Below are 22,618 nucleotides of genomic sequence, written 5' to 3'. Positions count from 1 at the left end.
TCTCCATGGATGGTTATGTGGTTTATAGGCAGAACAGGGAGGCAGGTGCTGGTGGTGGCACGGCGGTTTTAGTAAGGGAGACCTTTAGGTCTGAACAGGTTGTGATTGGTACTGGCCTGATTGAGTCTTGTGCCAGCAGAGTTTGGAGGTCGGATGGTTCGTCGGTGGTTTTTGTGTCGATGTACTTGCGCCCGCAGTTTGAGCTTAGAATTGGTGATTTGGATTCCTTGGTCGCCTTGGCTGGTACTGATGAAGTTTTGATAGGTTGCGATTTGAATGCTAAGCATCCCGCCTGGGGAGGCACCGAGGCAGACTCTAGGGGTCGTTTACTTCATAGATTCCTTATCGATTCTCCGGAATTTGACACGGGTCCCACCGACGAACCGACCAGACCGAATGGCTCGGGTGGGTCGCACATTGATTTATTTCTTTGGACCCCCGGCATACCTCCGAGGGATGGGACTCCTCTGATGACACATGACTTTGAATCGGACCATAGGGCGGTCCGGTTTCCCCTTGCCTTGATTGATCTGCAACCGCGTGAGCCCACGACTTTTTTCAATTTCCCAAAGATGAATGTCCGCCGCTTCAGGCGACTTTTAGGAGATCGTCTACCGGCCATTTCTCTTCCGACTGACTCGAATGTGAATCGCGAGATGATTGATGTTTGCATAGAAGACCTTTCCTCTGCTTTTGGCGAGTCTATTGCGGGCTCCACACCGAGGGTTACCCCCCGGTCCGCTTCCCTTGGCCCGTTGCCGTCGCATATATTACGATTTATCCAGGAGCGTAAACGTCTGCGTAGAGTGTTGCATAGGTCTGGGGATCCCGGACGCCATCTCATTCTCCGTGCGGATATCCGAAACCTGGGCAGGATTATTGAGGGTGCCATATACAACTACGGGAAGGACCGTATGAGGGAGCGATTGGAGCGGATACGGGTCAACTCCTGGACGTACGGAAAGGTGAAGTCCGCTGCAGGTCTTGCCGCTAGGGAGCGCATAGAGGGGATTCGTTCGTCGAATGGATCGATCATCTTTGATGATAGGGGTAAGGCGGAATGTCTCGCTGAGACCCTGGATGGTGTGCAGGATGCGATGGACTCGGTTGACACCTCACTCAGATCCATGGTGGATCGTGCTGTGGCTGATGTGGATGATGGGACGCCGCTGGTGACTTTTTCTAGGGTATTTATGGCTGATGGTTCTACGATTTCAGATAGGTCGGAGTGGAGTAGGGGGGGCTTTGTCTCTTCGGTCCAGGTGCGCGAGATGTTGGTCACCAGACCTTCGAAAAGATCTAGTGGAATTGACGGAGTTCCGGACATTGTATTGAAGAGGACAGATGAATTGGTTCATACCTTTCTCGCTGTCCTCTTCAATCATTGTCTGAATCTTGGCTACTTCCCGGGAGCTTGGAAGAAGGCCATGGTGGTCCCGATTAGGAAACCCGGCGCCGATCCACTCTCTGCCACGGGTTATCGACCTATCTCTTTACTCTCGTCTTTTGGCAAGCTACTTGAGGCGTTTCTTCTCTCCAGGATTAAGGATGTACTTGAGGACAGGAGGATTCTGCGCGATTGCCAGTTCGGCTTTCGGTCTGGCCTTGGGACCTCGCACGCACTTGTAGCCCTCACCGACTTTGTTGTTGGGGGCTTCGAGAAGAGGTGGGGTTCCATTGCGATCAGTTTGGATTTTTCCAAGGCGTTCGACACGGTCTGGCACAACGGCCTTCTTTATAAGCTCCAGTCCTTTGGCTTTGATCATCAGACATGTAGGATGATAGCAAGCTTCCTTCGGGGGCGCGTATATAGGGTTAAAGTCGGCGAGGAGATGTCTGTGCAGCGCCACGTTTCAGCAGGGGTGCCGCAAGGTTCTCTGCTGGGACCGGTGTTGTACAACATCTTCGTTTGCGACATTCCTGCACCCCCTGAAAGGTGCTTGCTTTTGACCTACGCGGATGACGTATTGGTGGTGAGTTCTGGTCCAAGGGCCAGCACGGTCACCGGACGGCTCAATGCGTACCTTGCGTCTCTGCATGGCTATTTCAAAGACTGGGGCCTGAGGCTCAATGTTGATAAGTGTGTGGCAGTCGTGTTTAGCGGCAAGTCCAAACGGATTGTCTATCCGAATTTCAGACGCTATGTCCCTGTGCTTCGTATAGGTGGCCGGATTATTCGTGTGCAGGATTCTATGAGGTACTTGGGCGTTGTTTTTCACGGTCGATTCGACTTCTGTAGACATGTTGATTTTGTGCTCTGTAAGGCCAAGTCTGTTTACTTTGGCTACTGCAGACTCCTCGGCATGAGGGGTGGTCTTCCTCCTGATGTAAGGGTTCTGATTTACCGACAGGTAATCAGGCCCATACTTACATACGCCTTTTCCGCCTGGTGTGGTATTTCGTCACACCAGATGGAAAGACTACGTGTATGGGAAAGGAGGATCATTAGGACATGCCTTGGGATGAGGAGACACGTTGTGGTGGATGGTTCTGTCAGGAGTACACCGTGCAGGCAGATATATGGGGCCGTTGATTTCCCTAGGATTGACGTGTTTATGGTTAGGAGCGCCCTCAGATACTTTGAAAATTCTCGAGCTTCTAGTAACTTGATTGTTCAAGCTTCTCTTGACCATCCTCCGGACACTTCATCCGAGGTCACTATGAGGCATTTACGCCCGTCGGCCCTTGCCAACTTGAATGATGAAGGGATGCTGTTCTCTGATGACGTCCTGATATTTTACCATAGGAGAAGTGACTCCTTTAATGTTTTAAATGCAGTATATGACGCTGCGCAATGATGTTCTCGCGGAAGGGGTGCCCCGGAGTCGAGTCGATGTAAATAGTGTACATAGTCTTTAGTTTAGATATCGTTTAGTTTTTAATTTCTTGTATATATTATTTAGGTTTATATTTATGTACTTTTTAGTTTAAGTTACCTTTTTAAGTTTAAATTTTAAGTTTTGAGAGAATTGCCCTTTTTAAGTTTGTGCTAAATTTTCGGGTGACATGATCTAATCTTTTTTTTCTTATGTATTTTAAATGAAGAGTGTGATGTATATTGCTACTCCTGTTGTATTCAACTGAATTTGGAAGACCCTGATATATTTTTTTGCTGGGTAATATTGTATACGGAATCTTTATTTTCTAAGGTTGTTTTGTAAATTAAATTTAAGAATTTCATCAATAAAAATGGCCTTTTGCAAAAACAAAAACAAAACAAAACTGCGAACTAATATCATTTGTGTTTCAGTGCTAAGTGAAGTGAATTAAAAAAAAAAAAAATAACTAAAAATGTCTGGTCGTGGTAAAGGTGGCAAAGTTAAGGGAAAGGCAAAGTCCCGTTCCAACCGTGCTGGTCTTCAATTCCCCGTCGGTCGTATCCATCGTTTGTTGCGCAAAGGCAACTATGCTGAACGTGTTGGTGCCGGAGCTCCAGTTTACTTGGCTGCTGTCATGGAGTATTTGGCCGCTGAAGTTCTTGAATTGGCTGGCAACGCTGCTCGTGACAACAAGAAGACAAGAATTATCCCCCGTCACTTGCAATTGGCTATCCGTAATGACGAAGAATTGAACAAATTGCTGTCCGGTGTCACCATTGCTCAAGGTGGTGTATTGCCAAACATCCAAGCTGTTCTCTTGCCCAAGAAGACCGAAAAGAAGGCTTAAATTATCTACGAGCATCAAAGAAAAAATGTAAATACAGGCCATCGTATAAATCAACAACAATCCGTCCTTTTCAGGACGACAAAAATTTTTTTAAAAGAGAAAAAACTATATCAAACCCCTTATTTTATCAAGAAAATTTACTTAAAAAATAGTTTTAAATAATAAATAAAATTTTAATTGTAGTTAAATTTAAAAAAAAATATTTTTTGGTCGATTTTTTTTTCAGTGGATTTGGTAATTTGCTAGCAATTTCGTTATTCGAAATTTCCTTAAACAATCCTGTTTTAGGCGTAAATACAAAAAAATCTGCCATCTATTGTTTATAGGTAAACATTTTCAAATATGTTTACATCTTATCGACTATTGCAGGTCTTTTAATATACATGTCATAATTATCAGTTATCAATTATCATGCATCAACATTTCGCCTATTTGCATACATTAACATAATAAGAATTTAGTTTTATCGACCCTACTCAAGATTATCGGCATTTAATAGGATCAATGTTACCATTAGGGTACTGTAAAAACTATTTATTTTACATTTGAATATCACATGGTAATCATTGTTCATTTTCTGATGCTAAGAAAAATTGGCATATGTAATAACAAAACATCGAAACGAAGTATCTACGATCGTCCCTCTTCGTACATTTGTGACAAAGTTAGCAGCTCCAAGCAAAGGAAACATTTAATGGTAGTATATGCGTGCATTTTGGTATCTGTGTGTATGTATGCTTTTTAGTGTTGTATACCATCGTTTCATCGTATTGTTCTAATGGCGTCGGTTTTAGTTTCGTCATGTATGTATGTATATTATAGAAGCTACATTTTGGCCGACGGCAAATTGAAAAATGGTAATATTTATTTTCAAATAAATTTTATGTATTTTTTTAGTAAAAATTTATAACAAGAAATATCTCTTTTTAAATATGTTTTGTGGTCCTGAAAAGGACCGATTGTTTTAGTTTTAAAGTTTTTAAAATTTTCTCCAAAATAGCGTCAAGATAATGTTTAACCGCCGAAACCGTACAAAGTGCGGCCTTGTCTCTTCAAAGCGTAGACGACATCCATAGCGGTGACGGTTTTACGCTTAGCGTGTTCAGTGTAGGTGACAGCATCACGAATAACGTTTTCCAAAAACACCTTCAGGACACCACGGGTTTCTTCGTAAATCAATCCAGAGATACGCTTTACACCGCCACGACGAGCCAAACGTCTGATTGCAGGCTTGGTGATACCTTGGATGTTATCACGCAACACTTTACGATGACGTTTAGCGCCACCTTTTCCCAAGCCTTTGCCACCTTTACCACGACCAGTCATTTTTTCACTTTTTCACTTTTTAAATTAAATTCACTTCACAAGTTATGCACAAGAACTAATACTTACCATGTATACTTGTCTTTTTATTTTTCCATATAATTCATTATTACAATGTATGTAAATCACACTTAAATCTATTGTCTATATATATTTATATATATCCCTTATCCTCTAAGCACTTATGTCTATCTAGAGATGTATTATTCTATTTACTAGTATACTTTGGCAAAGGCCAGTCCGTTCAGTTTTTAATAAATATTTAGCAATAAGCCCTACTCATCATCTTCATATGCCTCGGAAAAATGGAATAAAAAAAACCGAGATCTCCAACTCATCTTTCTCCCTTCTACCTACATACTACTTAAAACTAATATATGTCTACTATTTACAAAAAACGCCAAACAAAACAGAAAAAACAAAACAAACAATCCATCGCATGTAAACAAACAGAAAATATAAACTATTTACAAAATCATGAATGAAACAAAATAATAAAAATAATAAATAATAAAAATAATAAAGAAAATATGCTTTCCCCGCTATCTCACTGTGCAGTGTTGTACACCATGTTATCAAGGCCATATTCGCCGTATCTTCGGTGATAAAAGAGTAATCTATCCTCCCGGTCAAATGCTAGACCCTTTTCAATCAATCCCAGCATACACATAGGCGTGAGATGACCTCTATTATCAAGGATATTCTGCAGCTCTCCCGCTGCCAACTCGCAATTTCTGACCAAGTCATTCACATGGCCCTGGCATTTCGACAGGTGGCCAACTGCAGAACCGAACATGAATACGTCAATGCGCGGCAATCCTCCCTCCCGGTAGATCTCCCTACATGAAGGTCTCTTATAGGAGCCGGTGATATCCAGCCTTCCTTTAATCTCGAGGCAGTAAGCCAGCATCTTCCTCTCGAGGACTCTGATTCGCTCCATCTGATGGGAACTGATGGTATACCATGCCGGGAATCCGTACGTCATCGTGGGTCTTATCACCTGTCTATATAAGGCAGTCTTCACCTTTCTGCTCAGCCCTCCTCTCTTCGACAACAGACCTCTGAAGTTGGCCAAGGCAGCCCATCCCTTTCTAAGTACGTAGTCCACATGTTTTATGAAGGACATGTCCTCCTGAAACATGATACCCAAGTACTTAATCGTGCTGGTACTGCCTATGGTCTCTCCATTGATTGTTATCCTTGGAACATATGAACGGGCATTCCTATATACACTGCCCCTTTTCCCTTTGAAAATGATCGCCTGGCATTTTGGAACATTCAGTCGCAGCCTCCATTGCGTGAAATATTCTCCCAGTCTCTCCAGGTATCTCGTAAGATTCTTCTCGGCTGTCTTCGCCCTGGCATTTGTTGCAGCCACGATTATATCATCGGCATATATTATTACTGTCTCATCGCTCTCCGGCCTTGGCAAGTCTGCCAGATATAGGTTATATAAGACAGGGCCGAGCACCGAACCCTGTGGCACTCCTGCCTTAACGTCTCTGTCAGCAGATCTGGTTTCTCCAATTTCAACAGTGAAGCTTCTACTGCTCAGGTAGTCGCGTGTCAGCCTGGATAGACATGGATTAAATCCATGGGTACCTTCCATCTTCTGCAGTATTCCTTCTTGCCACACAGTGTCGAAGGCCTTCTCAAAATCCAAGCTGACAGCTACTGTGGCCCTCTTCCTGTTGAGTCCTCTGCTTATCTTGTCCACCAGAGACATGAGTGCGTGACCGGTGGGTAAACCTCTCCTAAATCCAAACTGCGCATGAGACAGTATTTCTTTATCCTCTATATGCTCGTTTATTCTCTCCAGAACGAATATTTCAAACATCTTACCCAGATTGGAAAGCAAGGATATTGGTCGATATCCTTCGGGACGAGTGGGATCTTTCCCCGGTTTCAATATCGGTATCACCCTGGACCTCTTCCATTTCTCAGGGAAATAACCCAGATTTAGACAGTGATTAAATAGCGTTGCAAGGTGCCTCCATGACCTCTCGCCAGCCCTTCTCAGGACATAGTTGGGAATCTCATCTTCTCCCGAGCTCTTCTTATTATTCAGGCGTCTAAGTACCGCTCCTATGTCCCCTGGTTTCACCAGTCTCATCGGCAAAGGGCTGGCTCCAGGTAGCATATTCCCGTTCGCAAGGTGGGAATCTCCAAATGTCGTCATTGGGCGGTAAATCTCCTCTCTTGTAACGCCATCATCGTCTCGTAATCCTGAATTTCCTTGTATCTTTGAAAATGTTTCCGCCAGTGTCTCGGCTTTCTCCATGTCAGCTAAAATCGTCCTTCCAGTATCGTCAACCAGTTGCCCTATCTCCTTCCTCCTTCGGGAGCCAGTGAAAGCATGTATTTTCCGATACATATTGTTGTCTGGTTTTATCCCGTTCAGTTGTCTTACAAAGAGGTCATCCTCGAATAATTTTATTCTCTCTCTTATTATAGTGTCTAAATTTCTGACCACTGCCCTGATGGTCATTGCCTCCTGTACATCTACCAGTCTATGCATCCTTCTCCTCAAGGTCTTCTTCTGCGAAATAAGATTCAAGATGTCACCGGGTAACTCTCGCATTAAACCATTCCTGGGCTTAAACTTCCGGATACTTTCCTCCATTGCAGATTTGAAGGCCACTGTTACACCCTCCACAGCGGCATCTATCTCCTCCGTGTTTACGTTGCGATCATCCGGCAACGCACATGTCGCCAGTTCAGCAGCAAGCCTGGCATTGAATGCCTGCGTTCTAATTGTGGTATAGTCATACATCTCTGTAGGTGTCCTCGTGGCCAGCGTCTCCATCTCAGCATCGAGCTGAACAGCCATATGATCTGACTCGAAATCCAGCGTCCGAAGACCGCCTTCGCTCCTTTCGATCTCTGTCCTCTCTATCCCGACTGTCGTCAAGAAGAAATCTATATATGAGCGGGATTGCGCGGCAATTCTTGTCGGTCCCGCCGTTCTTCTCTGTACTAGTATGGTTTCGCGCTCCAACCACCTCGCCAATGTCCTGCCACTGCCATTATCAGTATGATCTCCCCATTGCACATGTCTGGCATTCAGGTCTGCCCCTATGATCGCCTCGTCTGCACCTATAAGACCCTTCAAGGCCTCCAATTCTGCCATCCTCAGTGTATCCAGTGGCCTCAGGTATAGAGACGCTATAATAAATCCTCTTCCATTGACTGTACTCACCCTGACTACAGTATTTTCTATCCTGCCTAGGTCCGCCGATATCCTCTCACCTCTTATTCCCTCCCTCATAAAAATAGCGGTGCCACCACCGCCTCCGCCTGTCCTATTTCCTATAAAGGATCTATATCCTTTAAAACATATCCTATTCCTACTAGTCAATCTATAGTGCATATAGTGTCTCTTACATCTGGACACCAGCGAGTTCGCATTAATAAAGATGCACTTATAGGTCATTATCTGTCCATCACTAGAGTCGCTATAAGCCCTACCATGGCGCGTGTCCTCTCTTCATCGGTCTTCAATCTCCTGTAGTCAGCAAGATAACCGCCAACCTTGTTAAATATAGTGAGGAAGTCCCCGCCTAGAAGTCTCTCACATTCTCCATCGAAGAACCTCATGGTGTGTGTCACGGTTCCTGTAATATCCGTAGCAGTCGCTGGGGATGCACCACCGTCCGTCGACCTGTTCCTTACTGCGCCCGCATAGGAAACAGTACTATTATTCTTTGGTATAGCCTTCGTCGCACCCACTGATGAGGCGGTATTTCGCGATAATGGGATCTCAACAGTCGTAGGTGCCACACCAGCATGTGGCGCCATATTAACAACGACCTTTCGATTTCCGGTTCTTCCTTCCAATATCCTCCGGCGGACCGGGCACTGTTTCGAACTAGCCACGTGGCCCTCGTTCCCACAGTTCACACACTTTACTGGGTGCTCCACTGTCTTCACAACTTGGCCTGTCTCAGGATCTGTCTTCAGCACCTCTTTCTCCTGTTCCTTATTGGGAACTGCACATTTTCCTGGGCCATGGTCGCCTCCGCATTTAACGCAGCGGTATGGCATACTGCAATTGGTAGATGCATGCCCGAATCTCTGGCAATTTCTGCATTGCGTTATGCCTTTCTTCCTGTACCTACCTATCGAGACCCTACAGTTAAGGAGGTATCGTAGTTTCCTAAATGCGCCGATGTCAGATTCCCTATCCAGCTGCACTATCCACCTGTCATTAAATGCCTTAATAATGTTGACTACCTTCAGATTCAGTTTTCTCTCCTCAATGAACTCCCTGAGGTCATCCACGTCATACGTGTCTGAGAGTCCTCTCACTACAAGCGAATATGGCCTTAAAATCCTAGGCGTAAACGTAAAAAATGAGATCTTCTCCCTCTCAAGGTATTGTTTGACCATGGTATGGTCTTGAACCGTGCCTACCATCAAACCTATCATGTTTCTATTTACAATATTAAGTGTGAATATGCTGTGACCTAACAGCCCTGTAATCTCCTTCGTGAAGTTCTTAATATTAACATTGTATATTTTTATCATAGGTGGACTGGCCTTACCTTTATCCTCGTTACTCTTCGTATTCATATTATGATCCTTCGTGGACTTCTTTGCTGTCTGTTTCGGAATTGCTCCAGTACTTCTTCTAGACGGCACCTTGATGAAACCAGCTTCACCATCCATTTGCTGTTCGGCATTCACAGCCTCTTCATTGTCCCGCTGCACGGCAGTAGCAGCTTCTTCCTCCATCGGAGTTACTTGGCTATTCTCCGGTATATCAGTGCTACGGCTTCCCACTGACACATCACCATTAATTAAATTAGAATCAACATTCCAGTCATCCTTCTTAGTATTATTGGGCTGATATGAATCTGCTGTTGCCCACTCTCTCGGCAGTTGTAGATTAACACGGACTTCCTTGCCCGCTAGGTCTTTCATGAGGCTGTTTAACTTTGCTTCCAGATCATCTACTCGCTTTTCCGCGTGCAATCTTTTTGCATCTGCTTCCACAAACTTCTCCGTGGTCATCTTGAGATTCGTATTAAGAACCTCGATTTGCTTATTTTGTTCTCTTATTTTTGCTTCATATCTTATGTTATTATAATGATAATCCTTTTCAGTGGATTTTCTCTTCTCAGATTTGCGTGCTATTTCGTTGCCAGCAATAATATTTGAGTCATTAGCCACTACTTCGCTTAATTTCTCCATCTTCGTGTTTTGACCGCCTCCTATGCGATTTTCAAAATCGATAGGGACGTCATCTGATAGTTTTTGTAAAAATTCTAGCACTGATGCCTACTCTTGCTTCTCAAGTTTTAAAGGCACCAAAATGCAAATTATTGTCCTTTGCGCAGCACTGGTGCCTACTATTTCTTCTCACTTACGGCACTTAAGAAATTCCAATTTCGTTTCAGTTTGAGATTCTGTGTTTAGTGTTCATTGTGATAACATCAATAGCGGAGGAAACAAGTTTGATAATAAATTTTAATCTCTTGGTGAAAGTGACCTTTGAGTTTTGTTAAGTGCAACCAGTGAGAAGAAATAGTAGTCGTCAGTGCTGCGCAGAAAGTTTGATTTGCCAGTTTGATCACTCGAAATTTTGAGAATCAAGAGAAGGCGCCAGTGCTGGAACTTCCTTCGAATAAGTTGGATGACGTACCTCAAAACTATGGGGATCGCATAGGAGGCAGGGGAACTGATCTAATTGAGAATTTGCGCACTGTAGTTGCAAATGCTTCAAATATTGTCGTCAGAGACAATTTTCTGATCCCGACTGAAAAGAATATCAGCATGAGGCCTATGCTATTGACTATGGCAAATAATAAAGGCCCATTGAATGGTGTTGCTGGTGATAAAGCCAGCAATTTTGGTGATTGCACAACGGCACATATTAACATTGATGGAAGAAAAATATTGAGCGCTACCTCTCGATCATTGAGTGCAACCTCCAGCCAGTCATTCAATGATGGCAAGGCGATGACTGCCTTTACAACTAATGTCGATGATGCTACAAAATCCGATGGAGCCGGTTTCACATCTGATGATATCCCGATTGTCTTGAGCCATAGATATAGAAAGCGCAAGATGAAAAAAGCCCAACGGGATGGTGATTCACCCACTGAAGGCAAGAAGCTGTATCAAATCCTTAAAGAGCTGCAAGATACAATAAAATTACTCCGTGAGGAGAATAAAGCACTTACAGAAGATACAATAAAATTACTCCGTGAGGAGAATAAAGCACTTAGAGCTGAGCTGGCTGGAATGAAGAAAAGCCAGGAAGATGAGGCGAATCTGCAGAAAACTACTGCACCGATTTTGGACTGGGCTTCTGAAGCTAGAAGAGAATGTACAATCCAGCCTGAAGAAGTCGCACCGCCGGCGACGAAGAAATTGGATATAGGAAAAGGGGCGGTTCTTAAGACGACCCGGAAACCTGAAGCTAAGGTTCATATTGGCTCCGATGTTAGCCATGATGTAATGATGACAGAAGAAGTCACACAGCCGGTGACAGGAGCTATTGCTAAAGTGAAGACAACTCCCAGAAAAGAGACTAAAACAACTGATGCTACTAAGAGTCCATCAACCTCCACGGGCGGTGGAAAGAAGTTGACGACTGGAGGAGATTCTGTATCTACAGGTAAGGCCAGCCCTCCGTTATTTACCGTTTATAATGCGAATGTGAAGACATTGACATCGAAAGTAAGACAGGCTATAGGTAGTGAGCTATTTACTGTTAAGGTGATAAACAAGAATAGACTAGATCTTCGTGTGTATAAGCGTGAGGATTATGATAAGGTCAAGGTTATGCTAGGAAATGAGGGCATGAATTACTTTACTTTCACACCCAGTGATGTGAAGCCGTACACCATGATGGTTAAGGGTTTGTCGGACACCTACGATGTTGATGACCTTCGGTCGTACATTGGCGAGACTGTTGCTGATATGAGGCTGGGGCATATTATAAAACTGGGAGGTGATCGGTGGGTTGTGCAGGTGGAGGGTGGAGTCGATGCGAGGCCATTCCGAAGGATGCAATACATTCTTAACTGTAAGGTTAAGATAGAGAGGAGGAAAAGGAAGGGACTGGTGCAATGTAGGAACTGCCAGAGGTTCGGGCACGTCTCAAGTAATTGCAAGATGCCATACAGATGTGTCAAGTGGGCGGAATCGCATGGCCCAGGAAATTGTACCCTTGGGGGTAAAGACGAGGATATCGCTGGGGCAGAGGGAGGGGATGACCTCAGATTGGATCCCACAACCGGAAACGTGGTCAGAACGACGGTAAGACACCAGGTGGTACACTGCGCGAACTGCAACGCCGATGGGCACGTTGCTAGCTCAAAGGAATGTCCTAAGAGATTGGAGCTACAGCGGAGAATGAATGAGAGAAAATCGATTAATAAAGCCGCCAGGAATGTTACCCTTATAACTCGGTAACGCTTAAAGATAATTAACTCGGATTTTCTTTAATGATTAGCTGGATATCTCTACTAGAAGAATTGTATAAAAAATAAAAAGAAATTGTTACTATCTCATCGTAAAATGAATAATTCTGTGAAAACTTTTGTAAAAATTTTTATTCGCTTCCACACAACGTTTCGCAAAATTTCGTAGTTGACTACTATGTACTTCTCATAATTTCGATGTACCCAGCCATCACTAGTCTAAAGGTTGAAACCATATTTTCAACCAATCAGCGTACACCAGTAGTGAGTGTATATTTACAAAGTGTTAAAGTGTGTTTAAAAAGAAAAATATAAGTGAAATCATGTCTGACGCCGCCGTTGTTGAAGCCACCGCATCTCCAGTCGCCGCTGTTGAGAAAAAGGCACCTAAGAAAGCCGCTGCCAAGGCAAAGAAACCCTCTGCTGCCCCAAGCCATCCACCAACCCAACAAATGGTCGATGCTGCCATCAAAACATTGAAAGAACGTGGTGGTTCCTCATTGCCTGCCATCAAGAAATACTTGGCCAGCACATACAAAGTTGATGCTGTAAAATTGGCCCCATTCATCAAGAAGTACTTGAAGAGCGCTGTTGCTAGTGGAAAATTGATCCAAACTAAAGGTAAGGGTGCCTCCGGTTCATTCAAATTGTCCCCATCTGCCTCGAAGGAACCTAAAGCAAAGAGCGCTGAAAAGAAGAAGAAGGCCCCAGCCGGTGATAAGAAAAAGAAGGCAGCAGCACCCAAAAAGGCAGCCGGTGAAAAGAAAGCCGCTGCAAAGAAGCCTTCCGCTGCTAAAAAGACCGCCGAGAAGAAGAAGACCGAAAAGGCCAAGGCTAAAACTGCCAAAAAGACAGGTACAGTTAAAGCTAAACCCGCAAAAACAGCCGCCAAAGCATCAGCCACTAAACCAAAGGCACCCAAGGCAAAAACCACCGCTGCCAAGCCCAAAAAGGCTGCCGCAGCAAAGAAGCCAGCTGCCAAGAAGACCGCCGCTAAGAAGTAATTTTTCCATGCAAAATTACTTATCATGTCAAAATGATTATTTTCGATATTCGAAAGCAGTATATCTAACAGCCCTTTTCAGGGCTACAAAAAAATTTTTAAAAAGAGACCAAATTTAACTCGAACAATTTTTTAATTACCTAATAAATACTATGTTAATTTTAAGGGAAAAGCTAATCACAGCCCTTTTCGTAGCTGTAAAACATCTGTTGAAATCTTTTAATACCATTGTTACCTAATATGGGAATAAATTACCCTTTAAGGAAATTTAAGTAATCACATGTTAAATGGGATTTTTTCCGCAACTGGATTAACTGTTTCACTTAGGGTCATAAACCAAAGCAATTACTAAGAATTATGAAAATCACTTAATGTTAAAGAAAATCTCATTTAGCATACCTAACCAATAAGAGAGTGGCGTACAATATTCCCTTAAAAAATCGCACTTAGCATACCTATTTCATTCTTTACGAGCATACCTACCCATAGATCTCGCGTACAAACGCATAAGTCCACATATACATCTCTACACCATTTCACGCTAACATACTAGTATACATCCCTAAAAAATTTAGTATCAACACACACGCTCACATATACTCGAACATCAATACAACGTTGCATACCGAGTGTTTGAGCATAAGAGCAATATGTGTTGATCATATTACTGTAGATGTAGATGGTGCTAAGCAAGGAGGGCAATATTAGAGTATGGGTAGTATACATATTTTATTTTAAAAAAGTAATAAGGGCAATGTGAGGGTGAGTGGTAGATATATTTTTTCTTTAAATTTGTAAATATAAATTAATGTTAGTTGAATAACGAATTAAGTCTCTTTTTTAATTTATTTTGTGGCCCTGAAAAGGGCCTTTGATGTTGTAGGGAAAATATTGTACGACGAAATAAGTATGCCATTTACTTGGAGCTGGTGTACTTAGTAACGGCTTTGGTACCTTCACTGACAGCGTGCTTAGCCAACTCACCGGGCAATAATAGACGGACGGCAGTTTGGATTTCCCGACTGGTGATGGTGGAACGCTTGTTGTAGTGAGCCAAACGGGAGGCTTCGGCGGCGATACGTTCAAAGATATCGTTGACGAAACTGTTCATGATGCTCATGGCCTTTGAGGAGATACCAGTATCGGGATGGACTTGCTTCAACACTTTGTAAATGTAGATAGCATAACTCTCCTTACGCTTGGTGCGTCTCTTGGTCTTGTCACCCTTAGTGATGTTCTTTTGGGCTTTGCCGGCCTTCTTTGCTGCTTTACCACTGGCTTTTGGAGGCATTTTCACTTGGTTTTTTTTTTTAAGTCACACAAACACTTTTAACACTGTTCACGATTTTGTGTGTTTGATGGCGTTTCATATAGCCGTTTATTTTTTCCAAAATTCAAATTCATTTACAGAGATTTTGCTAATATCTAATTGAATCTATAAATTTTACAAAGTACTTAAAAAATTCCCTCGTACGACAACTTCAAGTTATTATGCGGTAGCCGGCTCTTGACCATGACTACAAATTCCGTCAAAAATCAAAATCAAAATTAACCTCGAGTCAAAAACCAAAAGAAATATTTCATAGTACCAAAAATAGGGGTGTGATACTTAAATCTAAATCTTAAACCTAAATAACTATATACAGAAAGAATAAATATAATCTTAATTCTAGAGTAATTCTAAATAACTATATACAATATGTACAAGGCAGGGATCAGTGTCCTGAATGTCAAAACCGTCATGCCTTCTATGGAAAAATAGAAGGACCTCACCATCATATAAAAGGATCTCCCATTTCAGTGTAGGCGGTAAATTTGAACTCCAAAAATCTTCAAAAAATGTCTCTTGCCTCAACACTCCCATCTGAACTACACATTGCAGAGATAGCGCAAGAAGGCCGTAATGGCCCCCGACTCACCATGCTCCCTAACAAGGCCTGCATACCTTGGTGCAAATTCCCTCATCCTAGCGAAAATTGAAACGAAGTCGCCGCCCAATATTCGCTGACAGTCCGCAAAGATATCCGCACCGCCGGCGGATGTGGGGGCACCAGATGGTGCCGAGCCCGCGCTCGCCCGAGCAGCAGACGCGTAGGAAAGTCCTCTCACCCAATTCGACCTAGACATATCCCTATTTCTGATTTCCTCTCTCTTCTCTGCCATCCTGGCAACCATTCTTGCACGAATGGGACATTCCCTCGAGCCAGCAGTATGGCCCTCAACACTACAATTCACGGAACTCACTGGCACCACCTCATACCTCGTAACCCTTCCCGTCTCCGGATCGGTAACCTCCTTCCCTTCCAAATCCTTGGGCGGAACCGGACACGCCCCGCGTTCATGTGGCTGGCTGCATTTACAGCAGCGAAATGGCAAACCGCAGTTGCCGGACACATGGCCATACCTTTGGCAATTATAACATTGGACGGGATCACGGGCCCTGTCCCTACGGAAAGTGACCCTGCAATGCAACATCCTTTTCACCCCATAGAGGAGACCCAAATCGGTGGACCTTCCCACCCTAAGAAGCCACAAGTTCCCTGAAAGGTTAACCAAACCCCGCACATAGACCGGGAACCCAAGGCCGCCCAAACACTCCTCGACCTCTTCCTTAGAAAACTCCCCAGAAAGCCCCTCAATAACAACGGAATAGGGCAACAAATCCTTAGGCGTATGGGTGGTGAACTTATACCGCCTCTCCTTCAACATACTCTTAATCTTCTCAAAGGAATTTATACCCCTTACCCTCAAACTTATGCAACTTTTTCTTACCAATCTGATGGTGAAGTCCTTCGTGTTCAGGGATCTTGACACAATCGTGCATAACTCTCTTACACCTACATCATAAACCATAAACGCAGGCATGGTTCCATTGTCTTCTCTATTCACGGTGGCCGGGTGGCCCGTAGCAGGGGTCTTCTCAGCTGGGGGGACAGCATTCTTCTTTACTGCCGGTATCTTCGGTATAGCACCAGTCTTTGCGGGGTGCGCAACATCTCTTAACGGGAGCGTTTCTTCATTCTTCTTCTCTTTCGGAATTCGCTTGGCCTTTACCAGGGAGAAGGCTCCATCGTTCAACGCAGTGCCGGGGTTTTCGGCTACCCCGGCCGACAAATCATTCGTATCCATATCCTCGACTGAGATATGGACGCCATCATCAGCTGAATTGCCAGCAGCTGTGCCCTTTGTAGTGTGGGCACTAGCTGAAGCAATATGTGAATTCATGCCCTTTGTAGCTTGGGCAACAATCACTCGACCATCAGAAGCATTACAAAAACATTGCTTTGCTATGGCCATTTTTAGTTCGGCCACTTCCTTTCGCAGGGCCAAAATCACAGCCTCACTTCTGCGGGCATTCTCCTCAAGGCGTGCATTCGCTGCTTTGAGCTCTTCCACCAAGCATCCCATCTTTAGGCTCTCGTAAATGTCGCTATCAGACTTCTTCTTTCTTCGCTTGCGACTAGCCTCTTCCATTTTTTGGATGACCTCGTTGACCGTCTCATTCTTTGGCTTCTCTGCATCCTCTGCTTCTTCAATTTCTTCTTCTTCTTCGTCATCCCTTTTCTCAGGCTGACCTTCCATTTCAACGCCACAGTCACTGGTCAGTGGCCCACAAAAATGTTCAAACCACTGTAGGCTTTTTATATTTCTTTTGTGCTCTTTATAAAAATCACTTTTCGCCAAATCAAGTTCGTGTCTTGAGTCTACGATCTGCCACTCAACGACTATTGCTTCTTTGCTGCTTTACCACTGGCTTTTGGAGGCATTTTCACTTGGTTTTTTTTTTTAAGTCACACAAACACTTTTAACACTGTTCACGATTTTGTGTGTTTGATGGCGTTTCATATAGCCGTTTATTTTTTCCAAAATTCAAATTCATTTACAGAGATTTTGCTAATATCTAATTGAATCTATAAATTTTACAAAGTACTTAAAAAATTCCCTCGTACGACAACTTCAAGTTATTATGCGGTAGCCGGCTCTTGACCGTGACTACAAATTCCGTCAAAAATCAAAATCAAAATTAACCTCGAGTTACAAAAAAGAAATATTTCATAGAACCAAAAATAGGGGTGTGTTACTTAAATCTAAATCTTAAACCTAAATAACTATATACGGAAAGAATAAATATAATCTTAATTCTAGAGTAATTCTAAATAACTATTTACAATATGTACAAGGCAGGGATCACTGAGTTGTGTCGTACACTGTGTCCTGAAAATCAAAACTGTTATGTCTTCTATGGTAAAATAGAAGGACTTCACCATCATATAAGAGGTTTTCCTCATTCAGTTTAGGCAGTGCAGCCGGTGAAAAGTACGTCCTGTTTAGGAGTACATTCCTGTCATCATTGGAGGAGAGATGGTCAGACACCATCCCATTGCCCACATCGCCGCATCGTCCCAGAAATTCAATGGCGCCCCGCACCATCCATACGTCAATACGGGGAGTCCCCGCTCCATCATATATCGCCCTGCACGAAGGGCGGCTAACCGAACCATCCCTCCTAACTATCGTCCGCAGCCCCAAGCACGAGCGCAAAGCCCGCCTCTCCCAAGCCCTGACCCTCTCCATCTGCGCCGAAGATATGCCGAACCATATCGGAAAGGCATATGAAACCACCGGTCTGATCACTTGACGATAAATCAAGAGCTTCACGGCCGACGATAGACCCCTCCTCATCCGAAACAGGCGGTGATAGCCGAAATAGACCCTCCTCGCCCTGTCCAGCGCGTAATCAACGTGATTGCGGAATTCCAGTCTGGAGTCAAAAACGACCCCCAGATACTTAATCGTGCCAGTAACTGCCACGTTATCGACCCCGATGCGGACCACGGGAACGTATCGTCGAAAATTAGGGTAAGTGGTGCCAGTCCTGCCCCTAAAAACCATAGCGGAGCATTTCGCCGGGTTTAGCCTAAGCCTCCATCTAGTGAAATAACCACACAACTCACCCAAAAACATGTTAACATTCCTGTTAACAATAGAAGCCCTGGGGCCAGAGAAGGCCAACATGACGTCATCCGCGTACGCCAGCAGCATGCCACCTGAAGGAGGGGCTGGAATGTCATGGACAAACAAATTGTACAACATCGGCCCGAGGATGGAGCCTTGGGGGACGCCAGATCGAACTGGCCGATCTGAAGAAGATTGCTCACCTACCCTTACACAAAAACTCCGACCGTGGAGAAAGCTTGCGACCACCCTACACACCTGTCTGCCAAATCCAAGGCCCCTAAGCTTAAAAAGCAGGCCGTCGTGCCAAACGGAATCAAAGGCCTTGGAAATATCAAGGCCTACCGCAATCGTCCCGTACTTCCTATCAAATCCCCTAGTCACGTATCTCGTGAAAACGCCTAAAGCGTGTGTGGTGGAATGGTCCGGCCTGAAACCAAACTGACCATCCGGCAGAATACCTCTGTCCTCAACGACCCTGGCAATCCTCCTCAAAATGAACGACTCAAAGAGTCTCCCAAACGTCGACAGAAGAGAAACAGGCCTATAGCCAGAGCGATCTCGCCGATCAGACCCCGGTTTCGGTATCGGAACAACTACAGCGGTCTTCCAGGCGGGAGGAAAATACCCCAAATTCAGGCAGTGGTTAAACAAGACGCACAGAAAAGTGAAAATCACATTGCCGGCTCTCTTGAGCGCAATATCCGGGACTCCATCAACACCGGAGGACCTCTTGGACGACCAAGAGGAAAGGGCCGAACCAATGCAAGATGGTTTTACAAAAAGACCATCTTCCCACAAGGACCTATCAGCCACAGCAGTGCCGTTAGCAGGGAACGAACCAGAAAATTCAACCAGGGGAGACGCATCAACAAGATCTTCTGCAACCTCATGGACCTGTCTTTCGAACTCGCCGTCAGACGGGGGAAAGCCCGTTACCAAATCGACTTGAACATGGTCCGCAAGAGCCTCCGCCTTGGAAAGATCATCAGTCAATACACTCCCGTCAGAGGACGTCAGGTCTCCAATAGGTTCCCTATTGGATAGGCCCGCGGCCCTCTTGACCTGAGAGTATGAACGACCATCGATCCTAATACGTCCAAGTCGGCGGCTCATGCGGTCCCGTTCGAAGGAGTCAATGGACTCGCGAATCACCCTAGACAGGTGTCTGATGTCAGTGCGCAAAAGCCCGCGGCGCTCTGGATCAGCCGATCCGCGCAGCGCCCGACATAGGGCCCTACGCTCATAAATGAGCCTGAGAATCCAGCCCGGTAAGAACATCCTTGTCCTCTCCACGGGAACCCTAGGGACCGAAGCCTCGATCGCGGAGCGAAATACCATTCCAAGTCCCTCAACACAATCATCAATCTCCTGTGTAGTCACGTTCCTGTCTACCGGAAGAGAAATAGGCGACAGCCCCTCACCCAGACGAGCCCTGTAGCGACGGACATGCATTCTGCTAAAATCGAGGAAAGTCCTGGGATTCCTTATCTCAAGTCGCCCTATACCTAGAGTCACCTGGATCGCCCTATGATCTGACTCGAAATCAAATGCTCTCGACAATCCCCCATCGCCCGTGAGTGGAACACCAGGAGTCAACAAAAAGAAGTCTATGTAAGTCCCCCCGGATGCATTCGGTCTCGTCGGTCTATCGCACCGGCACGTCGCAAAATCAGGGTAGTCAAGTAAAAACCTGGCCAGCCGCCTTCCCCTGGGGTCCACCTCCGTGCCACCCCAGGACGGGTGTTTAGCATTGAGGTCTGCTCCAACCACAACCTCGCCAGACTCGTGCAGCTCCATAATCGACTCCAAATCCGATGGTATCAAGGGTTCACCAGGACGAAGATAAAGCGAAACAAAGGCAACTGAACCGCCATCCCTCGTAAAAACCCTCGCAGCGCTGGATTCTATGCCTCCTGTCCGAATATGTATCCTCTCACTGCGAAAAGAACTCCGCACAAGTACCGCAGTGCCACCGCCGCGTGACTGTCTATCCTGTCTGAAAACATCATATCCCTCCAATTCAAAGCGGTGCCTACTGGAAAGCTTATGTTCCGCCAACAAAATCACATCAGGTCCATGGTCGTCAACAAAAATCTTCAAAAAATGTCTCCTGCGTAAGGACACACAAGAGTTGATGTTCAGAAAAACACACTTAAATAAACTACACATCGCAGAGGAAGCGCAAGAAGGCCGTAATGGCCCCCGACTCACCATGCTCCCTAACAAGGCCTGCATACCTTGGTGCAAATTCCCTCATCCTAGCGAAAACTGAAACGAAGTCGCCGCCCAATATTCGCTGACAGTCCGCAAAGATATCCGCACCGCCGGCGGATGTGGGGGCACCAGACGGTGCCGAGCGCGCGCTTGGCCGTGCAGCGGACGCGTAGGAAAGTCCTCTCACCCTATTCGACCTAGACATATCCCTATTCCTGATCTCCTCTCTCTTCTCTGCCATCCTGGCAACCATTCTTACACGAATGGGACATCCCCTCGAGCCAGCAGTATGGCCCTCAACACCACAATTCACGGAACTCACTGGCACCACCTCATACCTCGTAACCCTTCCCGTCTCCGGATCGGTAACCTCCTTCCCTTCCAAATCCTTGGGCGGAACCGGACACGCCCCGCGTTCATGTGGCTGGCTGCATTTACAGCAGCGAAATGGCAAACCGCAGTTGTCGGACACATGGCCATACCTTTGGCAATTATAACATTGGACGGGATCACGGGCCCTGTCCCTACGGAAAGTGACCCTGCAATGCAACATCCTTTTCACCCCATAGAGGAGACCCAAATCGGTGGACCTTCCCACCCTAAGAAGCCACAAGTTCCCTGAAAGGTTAACCAAACCCCGCACATCGACCGGGAACCCAAGGCCGCCCAAACACTCCTCGACCTCTTCCTTAGAAAACTCCCCAGAAAGCCCCTCAATAACAACGGAATAGGGCAACAAATCCTTAGGCGTATGGGTGGTGAACTTATACCGCCTCTCCTTCAACATACTCTTAATCTTCTCAAAGGAATTTATACCCCTTACCCTCAAACTTATGCAACTTTTTCTTACCAATCTGATGGTGAAGTCCTTCGTGTTCAGGGATCTTGACACAATCGTGCATAACTCTCTTACACCTACATCATAAACCATAAACTCAGGCATGGTTCCATTGTCTTCTCTATCCGCTGTGGCCGGTTGGCCCGTAGCAGGGGTCTTCACAGCTGGGGGGACAGCATTCTTCTTCACTGCCGGTATCTTCGGTACAGCACCAGTCTTTGCGGGGTGCGCAACATCTCTTAACGGGAGCGTTTCTTCATTCTTCTTCTCTTTCGGAATTCGCTTGGCCTTTACCAGGGAGAAGGCTCCATCGTTCAACGCAGTGCCGGGGTTTTCGGCTACCCCGGCCGATAAATCATTCGTATCCATATCCTCGACTGAGATATGGACGCCATCATCAGCTGAATTGCCATCAGCTATGCCCTTTGTGGTGTGGGCACTAGCTGAAGCATTATGTGAATTCATGCCCTTTGTAGCTTGGGCAACAATCACTCGACCATCAGAAGCATTACTAAAATTTTGCTTTGCACTGGCCATCATTGCCATTTCCATTTCGGCCATTTTCGTTCGTAGGGCCAAAATTACAGCCCCATCTCTGCGGGCATTCTCCTCAAGGCGTGCAATCGTTGCCTTGAGTTCATCCACCAAGCATCCCATCTTTAGGCTCTCGTAAATGTCGCTATCAGACTTCTTCTTTCTTCGCTTGCGACTAGCCTCATCCATTTTTTGGATGACCTCGTTGACCGTCTCATTCTTTGGCTTCTCTGCATCCTCTGCCTCTTCAATTTCTTCTTCTTCTTCTTCGTCATCCCTTTTCTCAGGCTGACCTTCCATTTTAACACCACAATCACTGGCCAGTGGCCCACAAAAATGTTCAAAGCTGCCAACCACTGTAGGTTTTTAATATTTCTTTTATGTTTATTTTCAAAAATCACTTTTTGCCAAATCAAGTTCGTATCTTGAGTCTATGATCTGTCACTCAACGGCTATTGCTTCTTTGCTGCTTTACCACTGGCTTTTGGAGGCATTTTCACTTGGTTTTTTTTTTTAAGTCACACAAACACTTTTAACACTGTTCACGATTTTGTGTGTTTGATGGCTTACTCGGAATATTTAAACCATTTCATGCACAAGATATTCAGGTAGACGAAAACAGTCGCTATGTTTACGAAAACAACCCTCTAA

At 45.1% G+C, this 22,618-nt stretch overlaps 2 protein-coding genes across 2 annotated transcripts; one reads left to right on the top strand and one right to left on the bottom strand.

The window, feature by feature from the left end:
- Positions 1–4,612: 4,612 nt before the first annotated feature.
- On the bottom strand, positions 4,613–4,992 carry LOC131996260 (histone H4). The gene has a single exon (XM_059365777.1). The coding sequence runs from the start codon at positions 4,990–4,992 to the stop codon at positions 4,681–4,683; it is 312 nt and encodes a 103-aa protein (XP_059221760.1). The 3' UTR covers positions 4,613–4,680.
- A 7,750-nt stretch (positions 4,993–12,742) lies between these two features.
- LOC131996163 (histone H1-like) lies at positions 12,743–15,077 on the top strand. The gene is made up of 2 exons (XM_059365616.1): positions 12,743–13,411; positions 15,069–15,077. The coding sequence occupies exons 1-2, from the start codon at positions 12,743–12,745 to the stop codon at positions 15,075–15,077; spliced, it is 678 nt and encodes a 225-aa protein (XP_059221599.1).
- Positions 15,078–22,618: the final 7,541 nt, after the last annotated feature.

The sequence above is a fragment of the Stomoxys calcitrans genome, chromosome 3 (genome assembly GCF_963082655.1).
Source record: "Stomoxys calcitrans chromosome 3, idStoCalc2.1, whole genome shotgun sequence".
Taxonomy (NCBI): Eukaryota; Metazoa; Arthropoda; class Insecta; order Diptera; family Muscidae; genus Stomoxys; species Stomoxys calcitrans.
Note: the sequence above shows the minus strand (reverse complement) of the source record. Positions and strands in the feature narration are given on the sequence as shown.